Genomic DNA, 16,889 nt, shown 5'->3' with positions numbered 1-16,889 from the left:
AAACATGGCCCTTGGTATTTCAGATGCATGAGGGGTGCTTATAAATGCAGAACGCCCTCCCGGAGGTGCCAGGAAAGGCTCCATCTCAATGGGGTCTCACCCCAGCTGGGGCAGACCAGCTCCACCAGGCCTGGGTGTACATTGATGACATTTCCCAGCCTGTCTCCCTTTTTTAGTTCTCCTGAGGGCTGTGCTACTTTCACAGATTCCTGGCCAGGATCAAGTTCCCAGGCCTTTGTGGGAAGCCTCTACCCATCTCAGAGGCCGTGCCCCTCCTGGCCCATTGAGGCATGTAGCCCACACCAGTGTTCAGTAACTCTCTTGTCCCGGTGATGGTGGCTGGAAGTCACAGCCAGTCTACCAGACGTCCTGAGCTTGGAACGCAGTCTCGCTGAACAGCCCGGCCAGGCAGAGACGGAGGAAAGAGAGGCCCACTTCCTCCTCCTGGGCAAGTGGCCCTTTTTGAGGGATTAGGTCATGATCTATCAGGGCTTCCTGTTGTGGTCCCTCCAAGGCTAGGCAAGTCCAAGTCAAGCTTCACAAAGCTACCTTGGAAGAAAAGCCCTGAGGAGACAGACACCAACGTAAGAGCCAGTCCTGGGCTGTGCACCATTCTGTGTTGATGCGAGCACTTCACGCCCCATTCACTGTGTCCCAGTGCCCGGCCCAGGGTGCCTCACCCCGCATGCCCAACTTACTCACAGTTAGATAGAAGGCACACTGCCACTTACACCGGTGGGTCTGTAGTCAATGCTGTTTAAAGAAATCCTGGAAATTCATAGATCTTCACCAAAATGACCAAAAAAAAGTGAACTGTTTATCACTCCAGTACTATCTACCACTTGGGGGGAGGTTTTTATCCTCTATGAATTCTGGGGTTTCAGTGGTCTTTAGCCTTATTTTTACAGTACCCCTGCTATGGGCTGAACCCTTCATTTCTACACCATTATTCTTGATAAGCCCAGCCCTCGGCACTGGGTACGCTCCACAGTTGTGTGGAGTGGCTGAAGGTTTCCTTCCGTGGTGTGGCATCACTCTCCTGAGATGACCACCACTCCCTGCTTTTCTGGAAGGGGAACTAGGCATAGAAAGATTCAAAATTGCTCCCATGTTAACTTAGGCAAAGCAGTGCTCTTATGCAAACCCGTGAGCTGAGCTCTTGTCATTTGGCCGGCTGAATATCAGAGGCTATCAACACTTCTAAAGGATGTGTGTTCCTCCCACACAATGCCTCCTGTCTGTAACCGTCAGGTTTATTTTTACATTTATTAAGCAATAAGCAAACAAACAGAGTTGGGGGAGATGACCTAAAATGATTTTCTTTTGGAATTTTTCTTTAAATCAAGTAACTGTTATCACTTTAAGTTGCATGAGACTGAAGCTGCACCTGGAGAAGAATTTAATTTTCATGACATGCAAAACTGATCAGGCAGTGAACGCCTTCCTCCACCTTCCCCTCAACACATTTATAAACTTCGATGGGGGCAAATTCCATCCAATACTCTGAAAACTATTTCTCATCTCCTAATTTACCCAAATCATGTGCATGACTGCAAGAGGAAATAAACAGAAATCTTTAAGCATAAATAAGCCACAACGGATTGTTAATCTTGTATAGACAATCCAGCATTAAGGCTAATTTGATCTTTTAAACATTTTATGGAAAACAGCTGTTGAGTTTTCTCTAGAAAAGCCCACAAGGTTCCATAACCCCAAAGGCATACAGCCTCGACAGGCAGGGCTCCATCGGGCTCCTCGTGAACTGGGCACTCCTTCACGGGCAGAAAAGCAGAATGCGACTTCACTTCCTGCTGCTCTGCACACACGTCACAATATCTGGCAGAAGGTGGTTTCTGTTTTCCTTGGTGACCTGGGGAAAGAAGTGAGAGACAGGCTTCAGAGCTCCTTTCCTCTTCTTCAATCTTGTGCTGGGTAACTCTCTAGAACAAAAGCCTGGAAAGCTGGGAGAGGGTGAGGCATGTTGCGTGTCCCAGCGAGGAGGCCTGACCATGGGGAGAGCTGTGAACTGAGCCCTGCGAGGCACACCAGGACAGACGATGGGAATGCAGGACCGGGCAGGACCCCTGAGCATGACCTGACTTGATCAGAAGGAACTGAACTGTCAAAGTGAAGTAAGGAGGTGCGCCTGTGAGCCAGCTGGGCTCAGAAGAGCAGCCAGCACAGCAGCAGTGAAGCACCCAGAATTCTGGGATGCTCGGTCATCTACTCACCTCTCCACAAACTTCAAGTGCTCATTTGAAAGATGGGGAAGTGAGAGAGGCAGAGAAGTGAAGGTGCCTCCGTATAGACTGTTATTCAGGCCTCCTGACCGCAATGTGTGTTCTCCATCACTCACACCATTACAAAAACAAAAAAGCAACAGAGTTCACCCAAGCTTTGCCCGATGATCTGCTGTTTATTTTTCTTTCACTACCACACCATCCTGAGTGCCCCAGGGTGAAGGCAGGGCCATCTCTGCTCCTATCACGGTGACTTCCTGCTTGGCCCATGTAATACCTATCCACTCAACACAAGCTGATGGGGTGGAAGGGCAAGCAGGAGTCAGGCCCAGAGACGCGAATAGAGAAGTGCCATAGGTAAGGACCCTGATTCGTGGAGCTCTCAGACCAGGACAGGACAGGTATGAACAAGAGCAATGAAGGAGTCTGAGGGGGGGCAGGCAGGAACAGGGGCATATGTGTGGGTCAGGGGCGGGAAAAGTTTCCAGGGGTCCTTATGCTTGGGTGTAATTTCAACAGGTGAACCATGGAGAAGGAACTGAGCCGAGATTCCCGGTAAGAGGGGGGAGTGCATCTGGAAGCCTTCTGTGGTTCAGGGTGTTGTATCTGAAGAGGGGGCTTGGCACACAGTAGGTGTCAATACATATCCGAGGAGATGCAGAGCGAGCAGACCTCGTCACTTCTGGTTCCTGGCACCCGCTCACCCTTCTTGGAAGAGTGCTCTGATTGTCTCTGGGAGGCTGCACGGTCTAGGAAACTTGCCCCCAGCTAGTGAGTGGGCAAGCCAGACCCTGGTGACTTCTCTGAGATCTGCACCCCAAGAGGAGTGAGTTCATGCAGCAAGTGCCTGAAGCTGACACCCATTTCTACTAGTTCTGGCTGTGTCAATCCCAGGACAGCTCTGGATCCACTTGAAACGAGGACAGTCAGCTTTTCCGTTGGCTTCATGGGATACCTTCAATGGCTCCAAGGCTTTTTGTTGCTGTTTTCCCTTAAATTAGCCAAAGTCTATTTCTGTTGTTTGCAATCAAGGAATCCACCTGAGGTAGAAAGGGGAAAACACAGGTGGGCACCTCGGGGCTCTTTTCTTCCACTCTGAATTCAGCAGGGATTGCAGTAGCTTCTGCCTCCAGCCAGACTGTGAGAGTGGACTGTGATCCACAGCTGGAGAATTTTCTCTGGTCTTTTATTATACAGTATGGTGACCACAGCGTAAATAACCTGGTGCTGTATATCTAAAGATAGCTAGAGGAGAAGATTTTGAATGTCATCACCATAAAATATGATTATTTAAAGTGACAGATATGGAAATTACCCTGATGTGATCATTATACAATGTATATATGCATTGAAACATCACACTGTACTCCGTAAATATGTACAATTATTAAATCAATTACAAATTAAAAATTAATTTAAAAATTAATGAGCAGAATGCAAACACTCCAATATTAATATTTTCATACTCCCTTTGATTTCCCTGAGATTATTTCTGAAAATTATGCAGTAAGGTGTTGATGTGAAACCCTCTACAGTATTCAGTTATGATATTCCCAGTATGAGGAAGACACACTCCCAAATGCAAGAACAAAAATCACGGCACCTGCCAACCTCAGTAGTCTTTGCCTTACTTGAAATTCTAGTCTACTTTTTTACTCAACAGCCAGAATTTTGGTTGCAGAAAATCTTTCATGAGAGGCTAATTAGAAGAGGGAACTGGGAGCTGGGAACAGGTAAAGGAAATAAAGAAGACTGCAGAAAGAAAAAGTAACCCCAACCATTCTTTCTGTCTGCACTGGAGTCTTAAGAGAAAGAAAGGAAGGTGACTGGACCTGAACCCTGGCCCCTGCCCAGTGGCTGTAGAGGGCCCTTGGTAAGAATTTATCCTGGGCACAGTGAAGACAAAACTGTGAGCTCCATGGGATCAGGGGCCACATCTCATTTATCCTGTGACCTCCAGATCCAATCCCTTGCTTATTAGGAATGTTGGGAGCCATTCCAAAAGTTTCAAGGAAATAGATTTGGTTTTGTTTTGCTTTCTTGCACATAGTTATATACTAAGGCATTTCTTCCCCTGCCTGTTCCATCCATGTTTTCAGGTTTGGGGCTGTTAAAGTCAGAACATAAGCAGGACCTGGTATCTGGTATTACATCTGTGCCCAGCACATCAGTCAAGTACTGTCTCTTACAGTACCTAGACCAACCAGATGGAAAGACAAACTGGCAATATCATCAACCCATCTTCTTATTTAAAAAATCAAGAAGCAGGAAGGGGAGACTGAGCAGGGCATACAGACACAGGTCATATTCTCACTCATAGGCAGGTGTTGAACAATGAGAACACATGGACACAGGGAGGGGAGCACTACACACTGGGGTCAGTTGGGGGGAAATAGGGGAGGGACGGTGGGGGGTGGGGAGCTGGGGAGAGATAGCAAGGGGAGAGATGCCGGATGTAGGTGATGGGGAGGAAGGCAGCAAATCACACTGCCACGTGTGTACCTATGCAACAATCTTGCATGTTCTTCACATGTACCCCAAAATCTAAAATGCAATAAAATAAATAAATGGGAAAAAAAAAAAACAAAAAAACAAGTTAGAAGGCAGTGAGATAGCACTGAAATAGCCTGGAAGACCAGATAATATCCACTCACTGCTGCCAAGAACAAGTGCATCCCATGGTCTAAACAAGAGACTTAATCATACTATGAAGCCGCCAGCTTGAAAAAGATCTAAAGGTGATGATCACATTACCAATGTTATAACACTTACTAGAAGGCAGCAAAATCAATCAGTGACACACTCACTGGGATACAGTGGGATAAAACTCAATGGCATACAATGGTAATAACCTCTTAGGGTTCTGAAAAACAAATTATTGAAGAACCTATAAGTCAACTGCTATGGTTTGAATATGTCCCCCAAAGTTCATGTGCTGGAAACTTAACCCTCATGCAAATACAGGTGGGACCTTTAAGAGGTGATTAGGTCATGAGGGCTGTCCCCATGAATGGATTCATGCCATTATAGTGGGAATGAGTGAGTTATGGCAGGACTGGGTTACTGATAAAACGATGTTTGGTTCTCCCTCTTTTGTTCACTGCTAAAACTCCAGTGGATAGGACAGTACCTAATATACAATGGGTGCTCAATATTTACTGAATAGATGAATGAAAATATTCCATAGCCAATTTCCTTTACTGATGCTTTAGTAGATAATAGGAGGTGCCAAAGATTCTATCAGTGAGATTTTATTTTCCTTATCAGGCACTGTTCTTTCTTTTCTTTTTTTTCAACTATTTTTTTTTTTTAACACATCAGAGAATGTTATTGTTTTGCTTCAACTGTCAAACACAATTCTTGAAAACTCAACAGAAGAATAAAAGCCCACTATACTCACTCAGTTTTACTCTTTCCATAGTTCGTTCTTCCTTCCTGACGTTTCAGGACTCCTTTTACCATTTCCTTTCTGATAACAGAACTTCCTTTGGCCATTCTTTTAGATTGGTCTATTACAACAAATTCTCTTAGTTTTCCTTCATCTGCGAATGTCTTATAGAATTATGAGTTGACAGTTTTTTCAACACTTAGAAAATGTATCACCTCCTTCTGGCCTTCATGGTTTCTGCTGAGAAATCTGCTGTCCCTCATTGTTTTTATCCTAGAGGTAAGGGGCTGCTTTCCTTTCACTGCTTTCAAGACTTGAATTTTCAGAAGTTTGACTATGGTATGTCTTTGCCTGAATTTGAGTTTATCCTTTTGGGGTTCACTGAAAATGTATGTTTACTTATTTTGCCATATATGACAAAAATGCAGCCATTACTTCTTCAAACACCTCTTCAGCCCCATGCTCCTCTCCTGGTGCTACAATGACATGGATGTCACATCTTTTGTTATAGTCCCACGGGTCCCAGAAACTCTGTTCATTTCTTTTTTAAAAAAAATGTCTGCTCTGTCAGGTAGTTTCTATTGTTCTACCTTCAAGTTCACTGATTTTTTTCTTCTGTCATCTCTATTCTGATGAGCCTATTCGGTGACTTTTTAATTTCACTATTGTATTTTACAGTTCTAAAATTTTCATTTGATTCTTCTGTCTTCTAGATTTTTGCTGAAACTTTCCAGTTCTTTGCTGAGACCATTTTTCATTTGTTTCATGTGTGTCTGTAATTTTCTAAAGCATTTTTATGATGGTTGTTTTCAAATCCTTGCCCTATAATGCCACTATCTGAGTCACCTGGCTGTTGAGATCTGCGGATTGCCTTTCCTCACTCAGGTTTAGGTATTCCTGATTCTTGGCATGACAAATGATTTTCAGCTGTGTCTGTGTGTTGTTCCTTTGGTCCTTAGGTTCCTAGCCAATCTGCCTTTTTCTCTTCACCAAGGTTTTCGGCTGCAATTAGCAGGAAAAATAAACACAAGTGTGTCTATTCCATCTTGTCTAAAACTGGAAGTGTTCTTAGGTATTTTTGGAAAATACTCTGTTCACCCAACATTATGAAGAACAGTAAGTCTAGATAACATTACTAATGTGTGTGGTATATTTCCCCCATATCATGAGTTCAGTATCATCTTCACACTGTGCATGTTCAGTTGGTAGCAAGGGGAGGCTGCCTGTGACCGCTTTTCGTAGCTCATCTTCTTACCTAGAATGTTCTTTCTTCTTTTTCCCATTTCCTCCTTCAAGAACCCACTCAAGAACCACTTCCTTTGGACACCTCTCCCCACCACCACTGCTCATTCAGATCTCTCCCTTCCCTGCCCCTAGATTTTTATTGCCCCATGCTCTGTTTTTCTTGAGGCCAGAGATCATGCCTCACATGTGCCCAAACCACAGACTAAGTGCTGAATGTGAAGAACACTCAAAAATGGATTTGGATACTTTACTGCATATGAGCAATGGAAAGAACCCACAACTATATCTAATCGAACTCCTAAGTTTGCAGATAAAGAAAATGAGTTTCTTGGCCAGGCACAGTGGCTCATGCCTGTAATCCCAACACTTTGGGAGGCTGAGGCAGGCAGATTGTTTCAGCTCACGAGTTTGAGATCACCCTGGGCGACATGGTGAAACCCTGTCTCTCCAAAAAAATGCAAAAAAATGAGCCAGGTGTGGTGGCACATGACTGTAGTCCCAGCTTCTTGGGAGGCTGAGGTGGAGGAAGGCTTGAGCCTAGGGGCAGAGGATGCAGTGAACCAAGAGCATGCCACTACACTCCAGCCTGGGCAACAGAGCCTGACCTTGTCTCTCTCTCAAAAAAAAATTCTTTTTCTAAATTAGTGGTGCATGTTGGTGCATGCCTGTAGTCCCAGCTACTTGGGGGCTGAGGCAGAAGGATCTCCTGAGCCCAGGAGTTCAAGGTCAGCCTGACCAACATGGTGAAACTCTCAAAAAAAAAAAAAAAAGAAAGAAACAAAATGAGGTTCTTGATTTATAAAACTGTAACAGGCCAGGCACAGTGGCTTTCACCTGTAATCCCAGCACAGATTATTCTGGGCAACAGAGCAAGACTCTGCCCACCCCCTCCCAAAATAATTAAGTTAAATAAAAAAATAAAATAAAACTGGAACAGAGGAACCATACAAAGTCAAACAACAAAAAATAACAGGGTATGCCAGTCCCTATCTCTTACATAATTAACTCAAAGCTAGTCATTTTATTTACAGATCATTAGATGCAATGATTAACTTGCCTGGAGAAAAATTTTGAGTCTGAGAGAGGAAGAAATGTGGTATGAGCCAAAGACACAAAGTTTATTTCTGGGCATCACAGTCAGCTCCCTTCAATCCTTCCTTAGGACTTTCAGATTAGATTAGTTTGCAGAGCTAGGCTATCGCTGGAGTCTAACATTAGCAATTTCCCAGTCTTCCAGCCTAGAAGCTATCTGACTCGAAAACTAATTTTTTTTTTCATGATCTTTCACTATTCATTGCTCTATTTCCATGGAAACTCTACAATCACAAACAAAACTTCTAATGTGGAGGCCACGTTAAGTAAGGGAAGACAACATGAAACTCTGAAGAACCCCACAAACTTTTCAGGGCTCTCAAATGTCACCTCCTTGAAGAGACCTTCCCTGATCACCTTTGCTACTCCTGCCCCCAACTACCACATTGCCTGGTTTCTTTACTTTTGCCTTTACCAGTAACTGCTATATTTGTCTGTTCACATTTTTGGTATCCAGCTCCTCCACTAGAATGTAAGCTTCATGAGAGCAGGGACTTGGTCAGTCTCATTCACCACAGTATCCGAAGACATTATGATACCGGCATATAGTAGGTGCTCAATCGCAATTGACCAAATGAATGAATAAATAACTCAATGAAGGAGTGCACACATTTTTCCAAGTCTGGCTGGTCTAACCCTAATGGCTGTTTACCACCACACTCCAGAATATTTTGGTGGCAAGCAAAACCATGCAGATATTGCCACTGGGGCCAGTGGGCCAAGGTAACATTTTACTCAGTGATTAAAATGATCATGATGTAAGGTGCTCACAGGTACTCACTCTCCACTCCCCCTGATAGGAGGGGTCCTGCCTGCCTGACTCGTTCACTTGGCACTTGCAGGGCCAGGAAGCTTTTAAACTGAGGAGGGGGAGTGAGGCATGTGAGCAGAGCTCAGCCAAGAGCACAGCTATCACTGACTCAAAGAAACTAAGGGCAAGGGCGGGGGAGGGGCAATATCTGACTGAGAGGAAAACAGAGGGACAATGGGGAAAGAAAGGCAAGTATTTAGACAAAGTGCCAGCAATGCCACAAGTCCCTTATGATTGGCTCAGAAGCTCCACTGGCTGACAAGCCCCAGCCCCTCATCTCTCACATGTGGTTGACAGCAGTGCTCCTCAAAGTGCCGGGGACCTTAAAAACCATGTGAGAACTTGCCAAAACACAGATCATGGGCCATTCCGCAGAGTTTGATTCCTTGGACCAGGGCAAGGCCCCCTCCCAGGTGACACCCATGCTGCCATTCTGCAACCTCACAGTGAGTAGCAGACCCTCCGGCTGCACTGGCTAATGCAGCAGCCACACGAGGCCACAGAGCACCTCACATGTGGCCAGTGTGATGGAGAAACTGAATGTCTAATTCAATTTAAATTTAATTATTTATATGATTAAATAATTCAATTTAAATTTGATTAAATTTATTGAATATAAATAGCCAAATGTGGCTAGTTGCTACTGTTCTGAACAATGCAGATGGTAATTTCCCTTGCTATGGGAAGTTCGAAAGGACAGTACTGCTCTTCAGCATCTGGAGGCTGTGCCTCCAGCTCCATCCACAGCCTCTTCTCCCCAAAAGCAGAAGTGGGTCAGGTTTAAAAGAGAAACCTTTAAAACAAAACAAAAAATATTTGCCCCTGTATCCCAACCTGACCTATCAATCTGAGAGGAATTAGAACAAGCACCTTAGATCAGACAGTTCTGATGCCAGAGAGGTCCTGGTGTCTGGTGGGAGAGATGGAAGTAAAAAACAGCCCCAATAGCTGAGACCGTCAGGAGGCTCCCCCATAAGCAAGTTTGTTTTTTCATCAAGTAGAGGTATAACTTAAGTTCTATACATTTCTAGAAAATTAGACTCACCTATATTTCAGCATGGGAGGGAAAAAATGGTCACTCAAAACCAACAATATATTTTGGAGCCATCTGCTATTTTAGATCATCTGCTCCATTTCCACAGGTCATGGAGGACTGGCTGTACTCACATTAAACACCTTCACGTCATTTCTGTTTCTGATTTCTTCGACAAGGGCCAGTGGCTTTCCTTTAGGAACTGGGATTGTGCCAAGGATTATAGTCCCCGGGATAGACAGTGTCTGACGAACAGCGTGAATGAACGGCTGACTGAAGAGCTCCATCTTCCCAATCTCATCGATGATGCACACTCTTTGCCCTGGGCCACTGTTGGAGTTGGCCTGAAAATGACAAAGACATTCACGGGGACACCAGAGTCACATTAATAAAAGGGCCCATGGGTTCCACTCCCCACTCACTCACCAACCAGGTAAAAAAGACAGACACCTTTTCACTGATTTCAAAAAGTGACATACCATCCCACAGACCACCCCTGGTACTGTGCAGGAGGGGATTGCACAAGGGTGTGTGTCCCAGGAGCTAGGAATCATTGGGACTCTTGGAGGCTGGCCACCACGCCCATTACAAGTGGGATTTTCAAGAAAGTAATGGGTCATGAGAAAAAGAATCTGAGGTCTAAAGCATGCAATCGTACTTACTTTGCTCCCCCTTTAGCCAAGACTCATTTCCTTTTAATTTTCACTTTTTTCCATCAACCCTTATGGACCAATTATGAAATACACAAGCAGCTGCCTATAGCAGTTATCTCCTCCCCGGCAAGCAGGGAATTTCACCATGGCTCAAAATGGAAAAAGAGGCCATTATTATCAACAAGGGCTCCCACACTTGCTTTCTCATTTCTTTTAAACCTTAGGTATTTGGGTGCCACTTAATTTCTGGCTGTATATATATAAAGCTTGGTCTCTGTCTTGGACTCCTTCTCTTGAATCACTTGCTCTGGGGGAAGAGAGGTACTATGCTGTGAGGATACTCAGGCAGCTGACACTGAGGTCCATATGGTGAGGCACTGAGGCCTCATGCCGATAGCTAAGAGGAACTGAGCCTGCCAGCAACCACATGAACAAGCTTAGAGGCAGGGCCCTCCCAGTCAAGCCTCAGATGACCATAGCCCCAGACAACAGCTTGACTGCAACCTCAGAGCCCCACCCAACAGCTGGACTGCAACTTGAGCCCCACCCAACAGCTGGACTGCAACCTCAGAGCCCCACCCAACAGCTGGACTGCAACTTAGAGCCCCACCCAACAGCTGGACTGCAACCTCAGAGCCCCACCCAACAGCTGAACTACAACTTAAGAGCCCCACCCAACAGCTTGACTGCAACCTCAGAGCCCCACCCAACAGCTGAACTACAACTTAGAGCCCCACCCAACAGCTGGACTGCAACCTCAGAGCCCCACCCAACAGCTGGACTGCAACTTGAGCCCCACCCAACAGCTGGACTGCAACCTCAGAACACCAGCTAAGCTGTACCTGGATTCCTGATCCTCAGATACTGTGTACAATAATGTGTTTCTTGTTTTAAGCTGCTAAATTTTGAGATAGCTTGTTTCATAGCCACTATAACCAATACACATGTCCTCTATAGAAAGCCTTCCTAGAGAAAGCTGATAGGACTTTGGTTGATTATTCCATGGGAGGGACACAATAGAACACTTAATACACTTCAATGAATGGTGAATGGCAAAAACACCTTACATGTTTGTATACATGATTATTTTGAAAACTGCATGTAAAGCTGATTTACAAAATACTCTTCACTACAGTTCTAACTCCTTAAATAATGACAGCAATACAGTCCCAGAGGGCATCTCTGAGTTAAACTGGATTTTGTTCAAATTCCAAAAGCCAAAGCAGCGTATGGTACAGTGTGGCCAGTGGTAGGGATCAGTGGCAGCCAGGGCAGCCAGTGACAGACGGGGCTGTGGACCCACATCCTAAAGGCCTTTGATGGCCCACCCAAGGGTGGGAGTTTTCTCCCGTGGCTGAAAGAGTCTAAGCCAGGGAGGATTTCAAGTTGTGCTAGAAAGACTGCTGGCTGTGGACTCAGGAGCACGTTAGACTTTTTTTTCAATAGACAATATAAGATGGTGGGTGTCTAAACCCCATTTGTGGCTGCACAGAAGCAGCAGGGCACAGAAGCAGTAGAGTAGCTTTTAGGTAAGCAGTACTCTATTTTCCTACTGCATATTGTACGCTTATGAAATATTTTTCCACTCATTTTATTAGTTAAAAGATCAACAAGGAGTCCATTGTAATCACCCAAAAGAGGTCTGAACAATCACCACACTTCTGTGTTTCTGACACGCTTCATTTTTGCCTCTCGATTAAGTTGATCTGTACACATGCCTGGTCTCCCCACTTAGGGCCGGTACATGGTTGTCCTCATCTGCATCCTTCCTGGGGAACTCACCAATGTCCCAGAACAGAGAGGTGGGGAGCTGAAGGGGCAATGTCACCCTTCACTAATGGGGTCGGGGAGAAGGGGAGAGCATCTATGAAGTCACTACTTATTTCAAGTCTTTCCTCTAAAAACGAAAGCCAAATTTGGAAAAAATAAAACAGCTATCAACCACCTGTCTATGATAATAAAAAAAGATAACTGCACAGAAGGTTTCTGTCTTCCTGGGAGCATGCCACCCCAACTGGCCTGACTGTTCCCAAGTGCTGTGGACATTTCGCTGCCCCCAGAGATGATGAGTAATTGTGGATGTCATCCCTCTGGAGGCTATCATCTAAAAGCCAAATAAAACCTATCCTGGCACCTCAAAATGACAGTTTTGCAAGTTGCCAAATCAGACAAGAAGTGATATGAAAGAATGTGTGTATACAGGCACATGCATTTACTTGACTGTATACATGAGGGTAGTAAAATGCACGTGGCCACGTGTAAATACACAGGTACTGGTAGAAAGTGCATGGCTCTTCCACAACCAGCCTTCTTGCAATTCTCTAGAACATTCACCAGTGAAAGCTCATCGACATTTATTTAAGTTTCAGCACAAAAATATTTGGACACACAAGCATACATTACCTTCTACCAATTGGAAATCCTCATTTTAGAACCTTAGCTTATATAAAATCCTCATTCTGTCCAGAATTAGGGAATTTTATAATTCAGAAACTTCAGGAAGCTCAAAAATAAGTCTGTGATTTTTAATTAAAAATGCAAGTTATTCATACTCAGTTGAGAGAAAGATGTCAGATGCTGAGCCACTCTGAAGCCTGTAGACACTCAGCTTGCTTTTCTAAATAGCACATGATCGTATACTCAAGGTCTTAAAAAAAGAACCACTGTAATGTTTAATATGGTTTTATTTCTATATAAATTCAAGCAACTGTAGAGGGAAACACAGAAATAAGTAAGTAAACAAACACTCACCCCCTTTACACTGTTCTAAATTGACAGAGACAAAGACTTAGAGCACTAGGGACCCAGGTTTGAAGATGGTCAGGAACAACCCCCCAACCCCACACCCCGTGATGGGAGAGTCCTAATGAGCTCCCAGAGAAACTCCACCTGCAGCTGCTGCAGTAAGGAGTGTGTAAAAACTGTAGGTGGCTCTCAGCCACGTGGTCACAATCACGACGCACACACCACCTGGAGTGTACACACCATTTAGGGCGCACCCTTTCCTCCCTCACAGCCTCTCCGCAGAAGACAACTCAAGCAGCACTGCCTCCTAGGGCCACACTTCCGTCCTGTGTAACACACTAGCCTTCCTGGTCATACCCCCAACACGCTTTCATTTCAGCTGATTATAAATGTTCAGCCACAAAGCACACTTTTAGTTCCCCTGTTCTGGGAGAGAAGATATTTCCTTAGATAGAGTCCTAAAATTGACCAGGGATAAGATAAGCTATGAATAATTTTATAACTTTAACTAACTTTGGTTATATTCAGCTGGTTTGCTTTCCAGAAGCAATTTAAATTGTCTTAGAGTAACAAAATATCTTCATATCAATTATATCAGAGACCTGAAAATAGTGTGATTTTGGGGGAGGGGTCCTTTGTTTATTTTTATATGCACTTTTAAAAATACCACGAGCATATAAACATAAAATAATCAATGTCATTTAACCAAAATACTTGAACGAGAGCAAGCTAATCAAAGTGGTCTTTGCCTTATTCTGAATTATTTGCGTAATAAATATTTCTAGTGGTATTAAGGTTAATTTTAGGAGGACTGTTTGGTTTGTTTTATTTTAATATCAGACACACAGACTAACTCCTGAGCTCACCCGTCTGGGATAGCAAGTATTGCAAGTCATGAGAGTGAATAAGGAGTGTCTGTCAGAAGTTAGGCAGCAAAACCGCAGCCCTTCCCCCAAACAGCAGCACGTTCTGGGGAAGCAGAAAGACAAATGGTGGTAACAGCAGCCATCTCTGAGTCAGCCCACAGTTCCTCGCCCACTGAAGTTATTAGCTAAAAGTGCAGGGCTCCAGTCAGATTTTACGTGTGTTTATTCTAAGCCTTCAAGTTTCATAATCCCTTTGCTGTCTGGTGGTATATGGACTGTGAGTCTCCAGGGCACAGCCAGGACAAGGTGTCTAGACTACCCGATGGCGCCTGGTAACCCAGCCCTTCCCCAGCCAGGCATACTCTGGGCAGAAGCTGCTCCTCCGGGCATGCCAGAGATCCTCACCCCAGTGTCCAGATAGACTAGTTCTGAGGCTTTTCCTGGATATCCTTTCCTACATGGCCTCTCAGGACTCATGTGGGCTTACTCACATGGTCACTGACTGAAGAGCATTTGAATGGTGCCCGTGGGGTTTTCCAAGCTATCTTGGGACTGAAACAATACCTACTGGCTGAAAGTCAGTCCAGTGGGATGGAGAGCCCAGTGCTACTTGTCCTCCTCCTGCTCTGAGCACTTGGGACTGCCCTGGACAATTGGGCTCCTGGGACTCCATGACAGATTACGACCCCATTCTGGCCCCCAGCAACCTGGCAAACACAAGCCAAATTGTGATGGGAGGCGCCTCCCAAGGTACTGCCATTCATCACTTCAATTAACTCCTCCAGAACATAATCACAGCTACTGCTCTGTTGAGCACCCCTAGGAGCCAGGCGCCAAGGTACCTTACAAGCAATGCATTCGGTCCTCCCAGCAACTTCACATAGCAGGAATCAGCATCTGTTTTACAGATGAGGCAATGAAATTAGGCATTAAGAGATTTACTCAAAAATCACTGAGAGCACAGTGACAGAACTGGAGTCAAACCAGAGATCACTTGAATTCAAAGCTCTCTTCCACACCCTGAGCGCAATACGCCTACACACTTTCGTCTAGGAAATAAAGAACAGCGTCAAGGAAACCTAACCATGAAGAAATTGCTTTCCTCTCCAATAAGAAGAAATAGCACTCTGGTGTTTAGGGATCTACAGAGGCATAGGCACACAACTTCAATTTATTTGGAGTAATCATATTGCTCTAAATTATTCAAAAAGAACTCATATTTTGGGTCTGAGAAAAACATCACCAAAATCTTTTCATCAAGTATGGATAGCGAATGGCCCACTGCAGTAGCAGATATGACGGAGGGTAAAGGGGCCTCTCTCCTCCACCAGGAGCACATCCCTGTGCAGCTAGAAGAGCTATGACCAGGTGTCCTCATATGTCCACCTTCCTGTCATTTCTTTATCACCTGACAGTGTTTACAAAAACCAAATAAAAAAAAAAATTTCACTTGCTTAGTTTAAAAAAAATTTCATCAATACTTAAACTTTTGTTTGGTATCTTTGATATCTGATATCCTTTTCATTAGAAACTGCCCAGAGGAGAAAAAACTGATTGTTTTTGCTATAATAAAATGGTGATAGCTTGTTTTTCTAATGGAGGTAACGGGATAAATAGATAACTGGATACAAATAGAAGTATAGCTTAGAGTAGGAAAAAACTCAACTATTATGGCTTTTTCTTAGTTTGGTTTCAATGTATAGTAATTTTATGTTTGTTAATTACTGCTCACCTTACTAGAGAAAGTATTTTAAAAGAGAGTAGTTAAATTTGCTTGCCAATTAAGGCCTCAAGAGAAAATTATTTTTATCTTAAGATGATCTAATAAAGTTTAGATAAAATTAGAATTGGCTAGGGGAAATCTGATGAGGAGGATGTGCATGGTCTCACAGTGTCTCCCCACTCACTGCTCATTAGTGCCAAAGGGGAAAAAAAATAGCAACTATACAGTAGAGAAATAAGACAATTCCTTGATCAGGTAATCAAAATTAATATCACTAAGCATCACATGCCTCCAGATGTGGATGGAGGCATGTGATGCTTAGTGACATTACTCGAGAAGAATGCATCATCATTTATGGAGTATTCTAGCTGACTTTAGTCACGAGGAAACATCAGAAAAACTCCAAAAGAGGAGTGTTCTATTAAACTGGAACTGGAACTATATTCTTTACAAATGTCAAAGTCCTGGAAGACAAAGAGAGACTGTGGAAATGTTCCAGATTAACGGAGGCTCTGGAGATGTGACAACTTAACGTACCACCTGACCCTAGACTGGATGTTGAACTGGAGGAAAAGAAATGTTACAAAGAATATTAAGTCAATTGATGATACTAATGATAGTTTACTAATGATAGATCAAAGTAACTTTAACACTAATGATAAAGTATTTTTTTCAATATAAGATTTACAGAGCTTGATAACTACATTGATTATGTAAAAGCATATCCTTATTTTCAGGAAAAATGTATTGAACATTTAGGAGTAAAGTACCTTGATGATCGCAACATATTCTCAAATGGTCACCCCCTTCCAGCTTATATATTTATACACACACTCTCTCACACATGGAGAGAGAATAAGCAAACAAGCCAAATGATAAACATAGGTGACTGTGGATAATGAGAGTATACAGGTGTTCTTGTACTACTCTCGTAAGTTTCTCTGAGAGTAAAATTTTGTCCAAATGAAGTTAAAAAATATTATCAGTACAAAACACACGCATACACACACACACACACACACACACACACACACACACACCCCCATGTACTTTCTCAGTACCAGATTCAAGAAAACAACCAACTCACCCCATA

At 43.8% G+C, this 16,889-nt stretch overlaps 1 protein-coding gene across 2 annotated transcripts in view; it reads right to left on the bottom strand.

Annotated features, from left to right (window-relative positions):
- Positions 1 to 1,239: 1,239 nt before the first annotated feature.
- Positions 1,240 to 16,889, bottom strand: part of NTPCR (nucleoside-triphosphatase, cancer-related) — a 28,979-nt gene continuing 13,329 nt past the window's right edge. The window contains exons 4-5 of one of the 2 annotated variants that reach the window (XM_017526552.2): positions 9,944 to 10,153; positions 1,240 to 1,870 (exon numbers count right to left, since the gene is read on the bottom strand). In XM_017526552.2, the coding sequence (XP_017382041.1) occupies positions 1,802 to 1,870; positions 9,944 to 10,153 (279 nt within the window). In that variant the 3' untranslated portion in view covers positions 1,240 to 1,801. The remainder of the gene's footprint in view (positions 1,871 to 9,943; positions 10,154 to 16,889) is intronic. The other variant, XM_037737793.1, reaches the window with a different exon arrangement.

This window comes from Cebus imitator, unplaced genomic scaffold (genome assembly GCF_001604975.1).
Source record: "Cebus imitator isolate Cc_AM_T3 unplaced genomic scaffold, Cebus_imitator-1.0 Scaffold42, whole genome shotgun sequence".
NCBI lineage: Eukaryota > Metazoa > Chordata > Mammalia > Primates > Cebidae > Cebus > Cebus imitator.
This window is presented reverse-complemented; position numbering and strand designations above follow the sequence as displayed.